The sequence below is a fragment of the Gossypium raimondii genome, chromosome 6 (assembly GCF_025698545.1).
Source record: "Gossypium raimondii isolate GPD5lz chromosome 6, ASM2569854v1, whole genome shotgun sequence".
NCBI lineage: Eukaryota > Viridiplantae > Streptophyta > Magnoliopsida > Malvales > Malvaceae > Gossypium > Gossypium raimondii.
Genome location: NC_068570.1, coordinates 7736890 through 7756411, shown reverse-complemented (window position 1 = coordinate 7756411; position 19522 = coordinate 7736890). Strand labels below are relative to the sequence as shown.

Here is a 19522-nt window from a genome sequence, read left to right as displayed (position 1 = left end):
TCCCATGTAACCCTTTCTTTTGGTGCAACAGAAATCAGTATATTCTACCATTGGTAAGCCGAATCTTTTAACAGAGATATAGCACATTTCAGACATTCAACCGGTGTACAAGATAATTCATCAATAACCCTGATAGTATTTTCTAACCAAAACTCAGCTATTTCAGGATCATCTTTAGTTGTAGCTCTAAATTCTTCTGCCCTATACTTATGAATTTTATCAACAGGAGGCTTACCAGTTCTAATAAGTTCTGTACCTTGAGGCATATCGGGAACTAGTTGAGAAACATGAGGGGGTGGAGGTTGTTGTACAGTCGGATTTGTTCTTACAAATTATGTAAAACATTCATTCATCATTTGGAAGAAGGCTTCTTTAACCTCTCCTTTTTGGCCCTCAGATACGGGCGTTTTACTACTTGAGGCAGCTCTTTGCATAGAAGCTTGAGCATTGCTTTTAGCTTATTCGGATTCAACTCGGTTAGATGACATTACTATATGAAAAACATGTTTGAAATGGTCAGAAGTATCACACTATCACAGGTTATATAATGGCATGTATAGCTAGACTCGTACATGCTATGTTAGTCAGAGAATTGGTTAAATCGTAGCTCTGATACCAATAAATGTAATATCCCTCACCCATATCTGTCACTGAAGAGGGTTACAGAGTATTACCGGAATATACAGCTCAAATACAAATATTTCATATGATTTAACATTCATGTCAGAAATTATTCATAAAGTCCTTATATGAATCCTCGAGGCCCAAAACATACATTAGAAACAAGTCGGGACTAAGCTGGGTACTCAGATAATTTTTTACAAAATTCTAAAATTATTCCAAGGTGCAGGGGACACACGCCCGTATGGTCAGGCCGTGTGGCTCACATGGCCAAAAGACATGCTCGTGTTTTAGGCCGTGTGACATTTAAAATAGGGCACACGGTCGTGTTCTAGCCAGTGTCTAAATTTAGGAGCATTCTGACTTGGGTCACCCGGCCAAGCCACACGTCTGTGTGCTAGGCCGTGTTAAGCATACTGACTTGCAATAATTAGGTACAGGGTTCACACGGCCAAGCCACACGCCTGTGTGTCAGGCCGTGTGATCAATTTTGAGTATTCTATTTTGAAATTTTAAAGATGCAGGGGACACACAGCCAAGTCACACACCCATGTGCTAGGCCGTGTATCACACACGGCTGAGACACACGTCCGTGTCTCTGCCCGTGTGGATAAAATAAGGACATTTTCAAGCCTTATTTCTCACACAATTTGTATTCCACCTACATCAACACTTTAACACTTTCACAAGCCAATATAAAACATTTAAATCAAGCCAAAACTAAGTCTTATACATGTCATATCAACTCATATGTTCAATTATCCAAACTTACCAAAACAACCATAAATACGTATAGGCATATTTTACCAAATTTATACTATCACAAACCAATCATCAGCATGTCTATATGATTTCTATCATTTATCCATTTCAAGCACACATTAATATATTAATGCCACTTTTTACATATTAAAAAATACCAATTACAAACCATACCAGTGGCTAATTTCAACCAAACACATACATGCCATCCTTGACCACTTTTAGCCTATACATGTCATTATAACCTAAAATTTAATTTACTATTTATACCGAAACGAGCTGATGGATAGTGTGAGTGATCTCTGCCAAGTTTCCAACCTTTACGAGCTTCAAAGTATTATAAAATAGAGAAAATAAAATAGAGTAAGCATTTTATGCTTAGTAAGTTCGTATAACGGGTAATTAACTTACCATTCATTTTCATTTAAGGTGAGCATATAAATCATACTCAAGCAATTTGGCCAAAAGCCCTAACACATATCCTCATCAACATGTTAGTTATGGATTTCATGCGAATATCAAGAAACAGGGATGAACTCATCAAATGTCAAGTTTCCATGTGTTTTCAGGTGTCTACAGGTAGTAATTCATTTAGAATTCATCTTAACATATATCAGAACTTTGCCCGTTGAACTATTTGAAATATAGATGGATACACGGGTAGTACATACGAAGTGCGCACAATTGTAATCTGTCAATTCATATTCGAGAATGCTCATGTGAGCATAGCCATATAACGAGAAGCTCATGTGAGTCATGTAACGGGAAGCTCAGGAGAGCCATTAACGAGAAGGCTCAAGTGAGCCAATATCGGGAAGCTCCGGAGAGCCATCAATCGGGAAGCTCATGAAAGAGCCTTTAATCGGTAAACTCCGAAAAGTCGTATATCAAGTCACTCATAAGAGCTGTGGTGTGTCTACAACATATGCAGGATCACAACCAATCGGGAAGCTCCGAAGAGCTATTAACGGGAAGCTCGCAAGAATCATATAACAGAAAGCTAATGAGAGCCAAATATTGGGATACTCATTAGAGCTAATAACGAGACGCTCTTTTGAGCTGTGGTGTGTCTGCAACATATGCAAAACCATAACCAATTCGAGAACCCTGTATCCATCGAATTTTATTTATTCGAACGGGATTTAATACTTGTCGGATATGTGATCAGTGCATTATACATAGCAATTATACATTTCACATACATATCAATACTCAATTCGAAGCATATAAATATTCAATTTAATTACACGAACTTACCTTGACAAATGTTCGTGTATTTGTAATTTACTAATCTGATACCTTCTCTTTTCCTCGTTTTAACTTCGTATTTGGTCTATCCGGATCTATATGAATGAATTTAACATCAATTCATATTCAATTCACATCTTTGGCAAATTACCATTTTGCCTCTATACTTTTATTTAATTACAATTTCATCTCTAGGCTCGAAAAATAAAATTCATGCAATTTAATCCTTATTCCAAGCCTAGCAGGTTTTTACATATAACAATAGCAACCCATATATTTTACAAAATTTAGAATTTTTCCATAAAGTTTTCATCTTTTCAATTTAGTTCCTAAATCATAATTTCATCAAAATTCTTTTACAAAAGTTGTTTATCTATCAACAACCTTTCATTTTCTACCATAGAACTTCATAATTCATGCATACTCATACATGGAAAGACCCTAGTTTAATTATACCTTAATTATACTATATAAGAAAAAATAGAGAAAAAGATGGCATATTTTCTTCATCTTCTTCATTTGTGCCCAAATTTGAAGGAAAGAAAAACATAAGAAGTTTTCACCATTCGGTCCCTATTAGGTAAGAAATTTCAAGACAGTTTCTGGCAATTTTCATGTTTTCGAGGTCATGAAAGCTAGATTTAGTTAGCCCATATACCAATTTGTAAAACCGTTAAAGTTTTTGAAAGTTGTCATTGTTGATTTTTTGAAGATTTTAGTGTTAAATTGATAGATTTTAAGCTTAGATTATGAAAAGGATTAGATTGTAAAGTTTAATTATTAAGTTTATACATAGGGACCAAAATGAATAATTTGTAGAACTATCATAAAATTTTGATAGAAATAGATGGTAGAGGGTTTGTAATAAATGTCATTGAAGTCGGTTTCAAACTGAAACTCAAAATTTAAGGTTATGGTTATTTCAATTTTAGGGACTAAATTGAATAAAATGTAAAACTTTAGGGGTATAAAAATGAATTTTCATAAGTTCACCATATCATTATATAATGTATAAATGTTTGGTATTAATGAATTGAATGAAATAATTGTATAGATCGAGAATTGGATCAAATTGGAGATAATCAATGAAAAATAAAAATTGTAGATTAGTCCTTGAAGTTTCTGCTTGTTTGGTGTTTTGGCCTTGTAAGTTCATGTAACACCCTAAACTCGGCCTAGACGTCATGGCCGAATTTGGAGATGTTACGAAGAAAAGTTAGAAACCATCAAATGTATCTTCTTTCAAATAAGAACATAATTTGTAGCAGAAGTTTAAAAGTCATTATATTTTGAAAACTGAGTTTGTGTTCTAAAAAATGTTTGTTTGCATAAAACAATTTGTTCTTATAAATTGATTTGTCGAGCGTCGCCAGAAAACATAAATAAAACCCAAAATCCAAAATCAGAAAACAAAAACCAAAATGTCCAGAGAGTCCCAAAATTACAAAACTCTCAAAAGGAAACCAGAAAATTAAGTAAACTTTTAAGTAAATACGATTTACGGACATGTAGTCACAATTGAGCCTCCGTCACACCGACCCGCCTGAGGATTACCTGAACAGAGCAGACAAATAGAAAGTGAGTTTTACAGACTTAGTGTGTAACTCAACCGAAACATAAATTCAGAATTTATCGTACAACAGAACGAAACAGATACAGACATATATCCTTTACAAAATCAAATTGTCAACAAGATCATACAGAAATAGACAAGCATAGTCCTACCCCCATCCTCTACACACCAACTCTGACCATCCTAACACACCACGTGGGGTTTAAAACAGCTACCCAGCCTTACACACCATGTAGTGTCAGTACGACACTTGTCAGAATAATCGCAGTCGTGTTGCCCGTATATTGGTGAGATATCGCCTTACAGAATACTTCCTCCAAAAATCATATATCCCACCCTACAGTTAGATACAATAGAATACCAGATTAAACAGAATTACCAGATACCAAAATTATTATATCAAACATGCTCGTATAACATATAACAAACATGCATATACATAGCATATCACATAAACAGTTTATCAAACCTCATGCTTTAAGGCTTATCTAAGTCCATACCGACTCCATGGAAGGCCTACAGTCGATCAGAACGACGTGTATGACCCTAAGGAAAAATTCTAAAATTTAGTCCCACATGTCCGCGTGGCCCACATGGCCTGGCCTACGATCTACACGTCCATATAGCCCTTATGACCTAGCCCATGGTCCATACGTCAGTGTGGCCCTTATACCCAAATTGGCCTAGGATGTGTGACTTATACGTCCACACACCCCCGTCACATGGTCGTGTGTCGTACATAACCTACTACATGACGGGGCACATGCTTGTGTGGCGTCAACAGGCCAAATTTTTAGTTTTCACCAATCATCATTTTCTCGTGTTATCGTTGCACACCTGGTTTGATTCTGATGCAAACGCAATCCCGAGCCCTTTGAAACCTAAAAATAGTATCCCAACAACTATTTAGCAAATGATTTATGAATTCGACAATAATAACCCAAACAACGCACACAAACTTACTGACGACGAAAACAACCACTATCACGGATTAGGCCGTTGGAGCGAATTCGCTGCTTCACAGTCTTCTCCTACGCAACACACATTCACAAAAAATTAAATCCCCTAACTACACACCACTACGCCATTTCAAAAGATAAAATTCCAAACAGCCTTACAGAAATCAAAAGCTACAGATAAACAAAACCCCACTTACCAAACCAAACAAAAAAAACCAAAAATCCAAAACGCAATGATAAGAACAAATGACTGTGAACAAGATAGAAGGAGAAAACAAAAAGAAAATTACAGAGAAAGGAAAGGGAAGAACGTCAGAAAAGAAAATTGATTTTTGAGAAGAAAAAAATAAAATAAAATTACAAAAAAATTAATTCAGAATAAAATCCCAACTCCCCCATTATCCACTAACGAACCAACTCCCCTAAAACTGACCCACTAACTTATCCAACTACTACAGAGTACCAGTTCCATCCAACTTCTACTGCACAATCGTCACACACTCACAAAAGTAAAAATTAACATCCTTCGCTCACACGAGGGTTCGAACACAAGACCCTAAGGTAAGCTAACACCTTACCACTTAAACTAGTAAGCTCATTCTGATATGAGTTGACCGAAAGTGATATGTAAGCCAAACCACTAAAGATAATGCTAGGATAAAAACTAATATAAATTTCCAAAAGTGGGACTCTAACCCAAGACCTCAAACACACAATCAGAACACTTAGCCACTGAAGCAGATACTCATTTATGATAGAATTCATAAAAACAAAGTTAAATAAATCAGCGCGTTAAAGTTCATATGGTAATTTTTGATATAGGTTGTTGTGTATTTGATTTGTAATTCTATATGTGTTTGGTTGTGAATTGGTTCAAAAGGTGAGATTTTGACTAAACTAAAAAGTGGAGTTAATACGTGTATTAAGGCTCGTGTGAACTTGGTAAATGTTAGGATACGAGTGGCATGCCAATAGGGTTTTGTGCGCGCTTGTGCAAAATTGGTTACAAATGTCACTAAGATCCAACATTTGCTGCAGACTCGAAGATACATGTGATACAGGTTTAGCTTGGAGTGGTAACCTGATATCGTTTTAAAGGTTTAGCCCGGATAGGTAACCTGACTTGTCTGTTTTCAGCTTGGACAAGCAATCGAATGTGTCGTTATAAAGGTTTAGCTTGGATTGGTAACCTGACACGAGTATATTAAGCTCGGATGAACAATTGGTGTGACATAGATACCTGTGTATTTGAGTCTGTTTATTAGGGTTCATTAGGCAAAACAGAGTACATGAATTGAGAAATTGAAATGAGACATAATGATATTGATATTCATTTGTGAAATGTTAAATTTGAACTAGAACAAGGTATTGAAAAATGACATTAGTATGTATGTAATTGTTTCATTCCATGATTGAATAAGTTTTGAACTGGTAAGTCAAAATGACATGAATTTGTATGATATGTGAGTGTGGTATTATATGTTTATTTACAAGTTAAAACTCACCTTATTGATATGTGGTTTGTAATGTCTAGCCAAACTTTGCCAAGCTAAGTAGCTTATTTTATTTAATTGAAAGATGAGGTAAGTTTTTGTTTAATGTCTATGAACTTACTAAGCATTCTATATGCTTATCCTATAGCAACTTGATTTTTAGTGATACCAAAAATAGATTTTGGAACCCTATTTCCGTAAATCGAGTATGTAAATATTAATATTTAATTTTTATGAGTTTTTTATAGAAATATATTAAATTTTAGTCCGGTAATTTTTTTGAATTGATAGTTAATTATGGTACAAAGACTAAATTGTAAAATTCCAATCGCTACAAATTTTAAATAGATAAAGGTCCTAAATAGAAATCAAACCAATTTATAATGTATGTTAGTGGGGAAGGATGTAAGAAACCATTGATCTATGGTTAATAGTTGATTAAGTTAAAGGTATAATTAACTTAATTAAACTAAATTAATTAATTATTAAACAAGGTATAAAAGAAAAGTAAATGGAGTTGTCATCTTTATATAAAAGAAAAGTAAATGGAGTTGTCATTTTTATGCTTTCTTCTCCACCGAAACAAATAAGAGAAAAACTGAAAGAAGCTATTTTTGGAAGCTTTCAACTTTCGGTCCTCAATTCTAAAGTGATTTCATGTTATTTTCTTGTAATTTTTATGTTTTTGAGGTCATGGAAGTTTGACTTAGCTAGCCCATGTACCAATTTGCGAAACCGTTAAAATTTTTAAAAGTTGTTATTGTTGATTTCTTAAAGAAATTGATGTTAAATTGATAGATTTTAAGCTTATATATGAAAAAAGGACTAGATTGTAATGTTTAATTGATAGTTTTGTACACAAGGACTGAAGTGAATAATTTGTAAAACTGTTATGGAATTTTGGTATTAATAGAAAGTAGAGGGTCTCTAAAGGATGTAACTAGAATCAAATTTTAAATCGAATCTCAAAATTGAAAGATATTACTATTTTGGTTTTAGGGATTAAATTGAATAAAATGTAAAACTTTAGAGGTATCAAAAAAATAGAATTATATAGGTTCATACATATAATGGAATAATATGAAAATGTTTGGTATTGATGAATTTAATGGAGTAATTGTATAAATCAAGAATTGGATCAAACTAGAGATAATCGAGGAAAAGCCAAAATTGTCGATTAGTCCTTAGAGGTTCAACTTGCTTGCTATTTAGACCAAGTAAGTTCGTATGGTAATTGTTTTATATAGGTTTTTGTGTATTTGATTTGTAATCCTATATGTGTTTGGTTGTGAATTGGTTCAAAAGGTGAGATTTAGACTAAACTGAAAAGTGGAGTTAATATGTGTAATAAGGCTCGTGTGAACTTAATAAAGGTTAGGATACAATTGACATGCCAATAGGGTTTTGTGCGTGCTTGTACAGAATTGGTTACAAATGTTACCGAGATCTAACATTTGTTGCGGACTTGAAGATACATGTGATATAGATTTATCCCGGAGTGGTAACCTGATGTCATTTTAAAAGTTTAGCCTGGACGACTAACCTGACATGTATATTTTTAGCTTGGACAAGCAATCGAACGTGTCATTATAAAGGTTTAGCTTGGATTGATAACCTGATATGAGTATATTCAACTTGGATGAGTAATTGGTGTAACAGAGATACCTATGTATCTAAATACATTTACTAGGGTTAATTAGGAGAAACGATTAAAGTGAAATTAAATGATATGAACTTAATGTCCAAATGGACAATTGTTGAATTGAACATGAGTATGGTATTGAATTGTTGACATTGTCATGTATATATATACATGATTGTAACATTCCTTAGTTGAATAAGTTTTGAGTTTGGTTAAATAAATTATTTGAATAGGCATGTTACGTACTTGTGATATCATATGATTTGATTATAAGTAAATACTCAACTTTTTAATGTTTTGGTTTGTCGTGTTTGCCAAAATATACAACTTGTGGTAGTTTTTTGTATTTAATTAAAAGCTAAGGTAAGTTTTGTTTAATGCCTATGAACTTACAAGCATTTAATATGCTTACCCCATTTGTTTTCCCATTTCCTAGTAGATCAACACTTGCAGAACGCATCAATCCAGATTGTTCAAAGTTCACACTATCCTATCACTGAATTGGTAGATGTTTGATCATTTTGAACTTAGAGTTGTGGCATGTATATAGGTCTTGGTACATACCTTAAGGTATAAAAGTCTTGATGAATTTAACATGGAAATGAATTTAGCTCATGATGATTTTGAATGTTGTTCATGACAATTGGTTTGTTTAATGCATAAAGTGGTTATATTTGATGTTTTGAGGAAGTGATATATGTACCTATTTAAATTTGGCATAAGGAAGATTGTGGTATGAGGTAAAATGAATGGTTTAGTTGATATATGTATTGGCATAGTATGTTTTGATAGATTTAGCATAGGTAAAGTTTGGCATTTGAATGAATTTGGTTGGTATATTCAAATGGCATTGAAATAATTAAGTTTTATTGATATATAAGTAGTGAATGACTTGTTAAGAAGTTGAATTGAATGTTTAAACTTGATTGGTATGGTTTTGGCATGTTTTGGACCAATTGAATTTGGCATTAGGTGCAAATGTTATAAGCTTTGTTTGAAGCAATTGAAATAGGTATCAAAATGACTCATTTTTACCAAATACAGGGTCATCGTCTCGACGAGAAACTTTCCTTATCGCAACGTTGACCGACAGTAACTCACGTTGCAATGTCGATGACCTAAGGTTATGACGTGACATATTTTTTTGGTGACGTCATGACGTGAAAGAAACGACTTCACGACATCAACCCTAAAATTTTACAACTTTGCAATTTGGTCATGTTTTGTGCTCGGATTAACAAAAGAGCTTTTGTAAGCTCGATTAAGACTCAAATTTAATTGTTTATTAAGAATTGAGTGTATTTAACATTGGATTGCATGTGTAAAGGATTGTTTATGATATATTTGACAGTAGTTTCTCTGGCAACGATTGTGGCATCCTGTAGCTCGGACCCGACAATAGGGTCGAGCAAGGGGTGTTACATATCCTGTTTGTTTTCCCATTTTTCTTGTAGATTGTTACCTTGTGGAATGCGCCAAGCTAAATCGACTCGAGGCTTACACTATCTTATCACCGATTTGGTATATGTTTGATAATTTTGAACTTAAGATTGTGGCTTGTACATAGGTGTCTTGATACATACTTTAATTTTTAAAAGTCTTCATGAGTTGAACATGGAAATGAATTTGGCTTATGATTGTTTTGAATATGTTTCATGACAATGTTTGGTGTTTTGAGAATGTGATATATGTACCTATTTGAATTTGGTATATGAAAGATTATGGTATGAGGTAAAATGAGTGGTTAAGTGGATATATGAATTGGTATTGTATGTGTAATGATTACTTAAGGTATATGTTGATAAATAGTTATCTTTGTTCATAAATAATGTCAAAAAGTGTAGACAAATGAATTATGTGTGTATTGAAAGTGAAATGGTATGTTTGATAGATTTGGCATAGGTAAGGTTAGACATTTGAATGAATTTGCTTTGTATGCTCAAATGGTATTAAAATTCTTAAGTTTAATTGGTATATATATGTAGTGAATGTCTTGTTAAGAATATGAATTGAGTATTTAAACTTGACTAGTATGGTTTTATTTATGCTTTGGATCAATTGGATTTGGCATTAGGTGCATATGTTGCTAGTTTTATTTGGAAGCATTGAAATATGTACCAAATGACTTATTTTTACCAAAAAATAGGTTCCACTTCGCGACTACGGGATCTCAACGTTGTGACATTGTCATTTTAGTAAGTATTTTCGCAACTAACATAGCCTTTTCATTGTGACGTGACATACTAAGATGACTATGTCGCAACAAGGAAATGTCGAGGTCACGGTGTCAGCCCGAGATTTTCTAAACTTTGCAGTTTGGTCCTATTTCAAGCTCCAGTTGTCAAAAGAGCTTTTGTAAGCTCGATTAAAACTCGAAATTGATTATTTAACATGAATGGAATGTGAATGATACTTAATTGCATGTATGAATGAATAATTACAGTATATTTGACTGTATTTGCTTTGGCAACGATTGTAGCATCCTATAGCTCAGACCCGTCAATCGGGTTGAGCGAGGGGTGTTATATTGAACTTGTCCAACAATGGCTCAAAATTTTTTTTCCTGGGCTTTTAGATATTGTAGATCAAAGCCTAGAAACTTACCTAGCTTTGTAGTAACTGGCACTTATAGAATTTATATAAATAGTTTTTGAAATTAGGTATGACAATTTTCACTCACCATTAACTCTAATTTCTCTAAATTTGTGTTTTGAGCTTCCTTAACCTTTTTATGTTCCTCCAAGTTTGCTTTAAAAAAGATATAGTTATCATATGCAAAAAATAAATGAGAGAGGAAAATAATTGTGTCCAATCCTAATACGATGAATTTTATTATTTTCTTCCAATTTAAGTAAAACCGTTGAAAGAACATTATGGCAGAGGATAAATAAATACAAAGATAGTGAGTCACCTTGTCTCAAGCCTCTATTTTGCATTATGTAAGCAAATTGATCCCCATTTACCAGTGCCTAATAGCTAATCGAAGAAACACATTGCATGATATTTTGAATTCAAAATTACTATAACTTTTTTTTTTTTTTGTTATCATGAGAAAGATTTCCACTCCTACCGTAACATTATTGCTAATTTTCCTGTTCCAAACAGTAAGTGCCCTAAAAAGGGGTAATTGGGTCACTGATTATAGGTTTCAATCTATTGGCCATGATTTATGCAATTAACTTATAGACTACATTACAACGACTTATTGGTCTATAGTCATCTACTCTTTGCAGTCATTGTTTCTTCGGTACAAGGGCAATGATAGTCTTATTCATTTCTTTAAACATTTTATCAGTTCGAAGGAAGTTCAAGACTGCCTTAATGAGTGACTCACCCACAATATACCAATTTTTCTAGAAAAGAGTAAAGTAAGTTTACCATTTGGCCTAGGAGCTTTAGTTGGATTAAACATCAAGTGCCAACTTCAACTTCACCTCTTTTTTTATGAAAGGAGCGTCAATTTGCTACTTAATTTCCTCTCCCTTTTCCCCATCTTTGACTAAATAAATCCTTTTAAAATGCTCAACAAATGTTCCTTAATACTTCAAGCTCCTCAATCACTTGCTTTTTCTCTCTCAAAACAATCTTTTCTAGCTCTCCTTTTATTAACCAATACATGCAAATATTTGGTGTTCCTTCCCCTTGCACTACTAGCCAATTAATTTCATGATTTTGGAACAACAAAATATTAAGTATTTTTTCTAGTTCCTATCTTAGAATTATTTCCTTTTCTACCGTGTTAGGTTTCCTTATATTTTGTTGTAAAAAGAATTGTTCTTTTTCTAGTACACATTTCCTCTCTTCCAAGTTACCAAACATTTCTTTATTCCAAAATTTCAAGGCTTGATTTGAAAATTTTATTTTTAACTTGAGAACAAAGGTGAAACTAGGATCAAAATAACAAAAGTAATAAATGCTAAGGGCTAAACCAATTATTATGTTAATTTTACCAAAAATAGTAGTTTATCCAAAGAAAAATCATTAAATAAAAATATATGAAACTAGTTGGTTAATTTTTTTTACATATGGCATGTCCCCATTGGTTTTAGACAGTGAAAAAATAAAAACAAATGTACTGTAGCTAAAAACTGAAAACAAAAAAGGGACCAAAAGAAAATAAAAGTGCGCTTCGTAGTAAACACAGACACAGTGACTCAGTGAGTTGGTGCGTGATTGCGCGTGGGAGAGACGAAGAGAGAGACAAACTGAGAAGACAACTCGAATGGAAGAAACCACCGAAACGACGCCGTCCTACTCATTGCAAGATCAGGCTACGACAGAGCGCGGCGCCGGCGGGAAACTAAGGAGGCAACCGCCGCGTCGAACACCCACCACACCCTACGCCCGTCCTCAGCAGAACCAATCCTTACGCGGTCGCTTACTCTCCAAACTCGTCGATCCGGCTTGCCGTCTCATAGCCAGCGGCGCCTCTAGAATCCTCCCCTCTCTCTTCTTGAAACCCCTCAACAACGATTCTCTCCCGCCGCCAGAACCTCAAGCTCATGGTCAGTTATATATATCTGAATAAAACATCTCTTTTAAAACTTATTCTCTTCTTGGGATTAATTTGGGTTCTTTAGGGTTTTAGAGCGACTCAACTTTTTAGGTAAAAGGAGATGGGGATTTTTAATGAATTCCTTTTTCACTTCTAGTTGTTAATTAAATCTTGAATTGCTGTTATTTGTTGTTGAAGTTTGTCAGTTCTGTTGGAAACAGGTGAGTTGGACGAAGATATAGAAGAACATACTAATGAAGAAGATCAAAGTTGTTATTCAACTGTAAGGGTTTCTATTTTCGCTATAAATTTTGTAAAATCACATTGCACTTGCTCTATTTAAGTGGAAATTTGTTAATTTTGAGCTTTTCTTGATGGCCTGGTTTGAATGAGTATATTTGCATTCCTTTCCTAGTTAGTAGTGTCCAGAACAGCTGGTACTATTCGGACAACTGATGGACCAAAGGCTGGTTCTGGCATTGCTGAACATAGAAAAGGCAACCAGGGTGACATTAGAGACGATGGGCTTTCAGAAATTGAGAAGCTAATGAAGGGGAAAACATTTTCGAGGTAACTAGTTTTTTGTTGTTTTAAATTTCACATTCTCTGTGTTGTTCTTAAATTTTAAACTTGATTGTTTCTGCCGAGAATTACTGGTTTTGTCAGAACATCATTTATAGCCATATCCCAATTCCCAGCCATTATGCATGGGCTTGGTTTTGATGAATTAATGATCTGTTCATGCTCTTCTATGCTCATATTTCATATATCCATGTTTGTATTTATCTTTCAGGGTGATCATTTAGTTAACTCAAAGAGTTAATTATCTAATATGTGTGTTAACATTCTATACCCAGGGATGAAATCAATCGTCTAATAGGGATTATAAATTCAAAGGCTGTTGATGTTCCTCAAGTTGATCAAGAAGATAGGAATTTAACCCTATCTACTGGAGGTGCCAAGGGACCTATAGTTTCTCAAAACCTGAGATGGCCAACTGAAGAAAAACAGGATGATCTGAATATAGCTACAACTACAAGGGATTTGGCAACCCCACTTCCGAAGCCAACTGTGAGTGAAAATCACTTTAATGAACTCGTATTTTGGATTAATGATATGCACATGGATACTGAGGTTGAATCTTGTGTCATATGTTACTTTCTAGATATGCTGTGATGTTTGTGCAAAAATGAGGAAAAAGTATTTCATTTGTATGTTAAACTTTAATAACACTTTGCTGTCTCGAATCCTTATATTCCTTGAAGCATTCATCTGTTACACACATCATATGGATATGGTATGGTGGTGCAACCCTCTAGATATATGGAAAACCTTTTGGAAAGAATTAACATGTCCACACCACATTTTGATACGAGTAACATAGCTTGTAGAAACCCACAGATTTTATTTTTAAATTCAATTATTTGAACTTGTAACTATCATAACAATGTAATTTAATCTTTAATGAAATTGATGTCGGACATGGAAGGGAATTGCTTCAAATTAAGGTAATCTTTTTATATGATGGTTGAGCACTTCTAACTTTAGGGTGGACTGCATAGAGGGTATGGTTTAGAAAAGAAAGACTTAATTTAGGGATCAAAAGAAAGCAAAAAAGAAGAAGAAAAGGTATAGATATCTGTGCTGATTTCTGTGGTGAATAGTACCCTAAACAGTGGTTTGAGTTGAAGCTTGGGGTTGCTTTTGTGGGAGTTCAGTTAGAGTTTGATAGGTGGCCATTCTAGGGTTTCAATAAAACTATCTAGGGCTGGTGTTATTTTTAAACAATGCTGCAAAGCTGAAGAAGATAAAATATCTAGCCTTCTCACCAATGCTCAAATACTTCACACTTTGGCTAGGAATTCCTTCATACGAATTCTCAAAATTTTGTTTATTAACTTTAAGAGGTTAGATACTTGGGTGCCTATTTGTGGACATCTAACAATCGTACTCACTCAAGGAGTAAAAAGATGCATTAGAATGTACCCTATAATTAGAAGTAGTTATAGATATACTTTTGAAGTTAATAATTCAATCAAAGATTTAAGTAACAAACTTTTGAATAGGCTTGTCACAGATAACTAAATGCTTTTGTGGAAGCTTTTGACTTACCAAAAGTAGATATAAATAACGGCTGGCCAGTGTTTGTGTGTTACTAAGCTGTTTGCCTTAGTACCAGACAACAAAAGCACTTCATACCTTTTCTGACGAGGTGCATTTGGTTAGGTACTAAGTTGGTGCACCTAGGTGGGCTTTTTTAGAAGGTAGTAGGTGCAAAAAAGAAGAAGAAAAAAGCATGCCTAACTGAAGTTCTTTATAATTTCTATTTTTGCATGAATTGTACCTTCAATAAATAAGAAACAGGAAATATCTGACTGAACTTCTCAATTTTGTGTATTTAACAGCAAACGTGGACTTGAAAGAAATCTTTCATACTGCCCAACAAAAGAACAAAGACATCTAAGGAAATCATGTATATTGACCAATAAATGACTAGGAAAAAATTGCCTGTTTTGTAGGATAAACCAGGCAAAGTTTAGAGTTTATTATCAGAAATGTAACACTAAGCGTATCTTTCTTGTATATACACATACAAAGCACACAAGCATATATATATAATGTATTTTCACTCTAGCTTGTGTTACTTTTGCTTCTTGTACCTCAAGCACTGTAAGAGTTATAGTGCCTAGAGTGTGCCTTCTGCCCTTGACAGTATTGGGTTAGGCTCTTGAAAATAAATTAAATGAATTACTACAGCTGTTGGGTTGGTTGGGAAGAGGAAGGTTGGCTAGGATGAGCCTTATGGGAATTCCCATGGATAGAAGTTTATTAGTATGTCTAATCTCTGTGTATGTGTGTTTCATAACATGCGAATGCATGAACAAAGTTGCATCTTTTCTCATGTCCATCATATATCAATGTACCTGTACTGTTAGGTACAATGGAATCCGATGTACTTGTCCTCATATCTTTTCTGTTCTGTGTTTATTTAAATTCTATGAAATATTGCAGCTCCTAAATGATACTGCACCTTCACCAATTGAAATTGCAAAAGCATACATGGCAAACCGGACATCAGAATCAAACCTAGGTTCTAAGAGTATTATATCAGAAGATGAAAGACCAACAATGCTTGCTAACGATTTTGCATCAGAACCATTTGTTCCATTTGCTTCACCGAAGCCATCCACATGTTGGCCAGGTTCCATGGTACATGATCAGCGTAGTTATCTAACTCCACAAAGTCAAAGAGGTAGATTTGGACTTCATAACATTCCAAGAACCCCTTACTCCAGAACCATCTATTCAAAATCTAAATCCAAGGTTTGGACTTTTAAAATTTTGTTTGTATTCTGTTGTGATTTACATCTGATGCTTGCTAGAGATTTATTTTTCTTGTTACTTGCATTTAATCAGATGGCTCATGTACGAGGCGAGGGTGATGCTTTCCTGAATGGTTCATTCTCTCCTTTACAGCAATCACAAACTCCTGCATATGGGCAGGTAATTTTTCATGATTAGCGGTTTTGTGGGTACTCATGATTATACTTCTAGTATATATGTACACATACAAAAATACATATTATTTTACCAGTATACCCTCTACACATATGCATGCATAATTTCTCTCATCTTAATTTAAAATTTTAAAATGATATGGATAATATTATAAACATGCATACTTATTTTTTATGTTTCTCATTTTCTCTCATCTTATTTTACCAATTTGTAATGATTTTGATGTTATGCATCAAGGTGGAAAATAGTCATATTTCTTATTTTCTTGCCTTTCAATTTTCTTTCCTATCAATCACACTCAAAATTTATTCTCTTTCCACTTTTCACCCAAATTGTTTCACTTTTCCACTTTACCATGTATACCCTTAAGCTTTGCGTGGTAGCAATGATAGAAACGAGTAAAGATGGAAAAGTGTTTAATCCAATGGTTAAGCAAGCTACAGACTAGAAAGTGGTTACGAAATCTAATTATTAGATTTCGTAGTAAGCAAGGCCTTGGGGGGAAAATGTGCACCTGGGTTGGACATAGCCCGATTTGTGTGTTTATGTGTGTGCTATCCCAAAGCTGGATAGATATGAAAGCTGAATGAGGGAATATTTATCATGGTCTAGCAGCTCATGCCTATTTGCAACTCACGTTTTGATGAATTGAACTCTTATAATCATTACATCTATTTGACTTGAGTCATTTGTTTGTTGTTTGAACATAAAATTGAAGTTGAGGAGCAACATGGTGGATAAAGGTTATGGATCTGTGGGACCCATTCGCAGGATTTGTCATAAGGGCAGTGCAGAAATTCCATCCAGAGGATCTATTTATTCTCATTCATCATTAAATGATCCTTTTCCAGTGGGAAATTCCAATGTTTCCAAAAGTCAATTTTCTTCAATCAAGAAGAATTTGGAACAAGGAGGCGCCATTAGCTCCTCAGATATTCAATCAGTAGATGGTAATAGGAGCTCTGAAATGGGTATCCCACCTGTTCATCCTCATTCCAGTCAGATGGCTAGGACAATATTGGAGCATCTTGAGCGAACTCTAGTGACTCCTAAGAAGAAGTCTGAGGAGTTAAAGATAGCCACTTCATGGAAAAAATCTCAGTCTTCGGATGTTAATGCTGCTGTTTCAGCGGAGCACAACGATTTGCCAAATTTAGGACTTGATTCTTCTAAAAGCAGGGATAAATTGAACAATAGAAGCTCTGCTCCATGGAATGATAACCCAATTTCTGTCGCTTCTCCAGAAAGTACCATTGAGGCTAAGAATGTGACGAAAACTTCTGCTTCCAATTTAAAAGTTGATAGCACTGTTACAATGTTAGGCAATAATGCAGGGTCTTTACTAGATTGTGGAAAAACTCAGGATTCTCAAATGAAGACTGCACACAAGGTATTTCATTCATCCTTTTATTATTATTCTGTGACCATGCGTGATCTTATTAGGTCTTATACTTTACTAATGGCCCATTCTCATGCCATACTGCTAATCATTTTGCTAAGCACTTTCCTAGTAAGTATAAACTATAATTAGAAGCATCGAAGTTTACAGGCTCTCCGTATCTTTTAAGAGGAAATTTAACCTTTCTTCCCCTAATATATCTTGGAGATACCATATAGAAAATAATACATATCTTTTATCAGCAAATGCAATATGGTACATATACCAACTCCAATTTCTACGATTTTGTTGTCCCAACATGGAAAGTGAGAATATAACCTTTTCTGTCTATTTTTTCGTCTCTCATACTAAGTGCATTACTTGATAGTAATCTTTTTCAGCCTCTCATACGAAGTACATTAGGTGATAAGATATACTATCAGTTTATCTCCCTCAAATCAACTCTGAAATTTGGTTGGGGTCATGAATCTGGTAATCATAATATGATGCAGGGGCAATATTAATAACTTACTCTGCGTCTCACTTGCCAATTTGCTTAGGTCTATTAATTACTTGGAACTTTTGGTTACATCAAAGAATGCCACACTAATCAATTTATTTGACAGGATCTCCCAAAGTTCACCGGTGCTGCAGTGTCTGAGGCACCATGTGAGGGTTTGCTAAAGGCCTCATCTAATTCTTCGGGAAATAAACCAGTTTTGGCTTCAATTTCTGTGACCAAGCCCGAGCAAAGGTGGATGTTTACTTCGGATAATAGCACGGGATTCACATTCCCTGTTTCTGCATCTTCCGGTGTGTCTTCTGAGCCTCCAACACCAACCATCATGCCATTTCTATCAGGTAGCAGTCAGCATCAACCCAAAGAGGAACTAACAGAACCTTCATATAGTTTTGGGTTGAACAGATCTTCTCCTGCCCTCGTTTTTTCATTCCCTTCAACAAGCGGTGCCACCAACCATGTTGATGCTTCGGATATTAGCTTCAACTTCGGATCCGATAGGTCATCAAGAATATGTTTCAGTCCAATTGGAAAAAATACCATATGCCACTGACACACAAATAGATATTTTTAATTTTCCTTTTTGGGTCCTGGGAGACTTTAGCAAGTTGGAGTTTGATGATGAGAATCTCAATTGGTTATTTGCTTTTATTATAGGAGAAAGCAAAAGCTGAAACATGGATTCAGTTAATTTTAGAACTTAGTTATTATTATTATATTTTGGTTATTACTTGAAACTGTGTTTTCATTGGTTAAGGCTGTCATCTAAAAGTAAAGAGTTAAATTACAGAACCATCCTCCGTTAAACCCTAAAATGCTTTGCAATAAAGTACATATTTGGTTCTTGATATGTGAATGATGCCATTTTCCCACGGCTTCTTTGATCCCATTTTTTGAGTATCCTGTTTTAGGTCTCTGAAACAGTAAGATTTTATTCTTTTGAAAGTTGAGGGCGGGGTTGCCATTTCGGAGAATTTGTGTCCACCACAGGAATCACATGTTACGCGACCGACAACTTGTCTTTTCACTTAAATTTTAAAATTTAGATTTTGGCTTTTAAAAATCTCAATTTGGGTCTATATAAATTATAAATATGCTGCATATATTTATATTAATTGTATAAAAAGTATATAAAATTAACAATGTCTTATCATAAATTATTTTATTAATACATATTAATATCAAAATAATAAATGCTTTGAGTAAACAAATTTTATTAATTTTCAAGAGTTATGTTTATATATAGTTTTAATATCTAAAATATTCTTTATTTTAATTATTTAAAAGTATTTAAAGTTGATATATCATATAT

General features: G+C 34.2%; 1 protein-coding gene across 1 annotated transcript; it reads left to right on the top strand.

Moving 5' to 3' along the window:
- Positions 1–12384: 12384 nt before the first annotated feature.
- On the top strand, positions 12385–19060 carry LOC105773591 (nuclear pore complex protein NUP1). The gene is made up of 8 exons (XM_012595599.2): positions 12385–12803; positions 13015–13076; positions 13209–13363; positions 13651–13864; positions 15806–16117; positions 16211–16297; positions 17031–17702; positions 18317–19060. Exons 1-8 carry the CDS (start codon positions 12521–12523, stop codon positions 18761–18763), a joined length of 2232 nt encoding a protein of 743 aa, XP_012451053.1. The 5' UTR covers positions 12385–12520; the 3' UTR covers positions 18764–19060.
- The last annotated feature ends 462 nt before the right edge of the window (positions 19061–19522 follow it).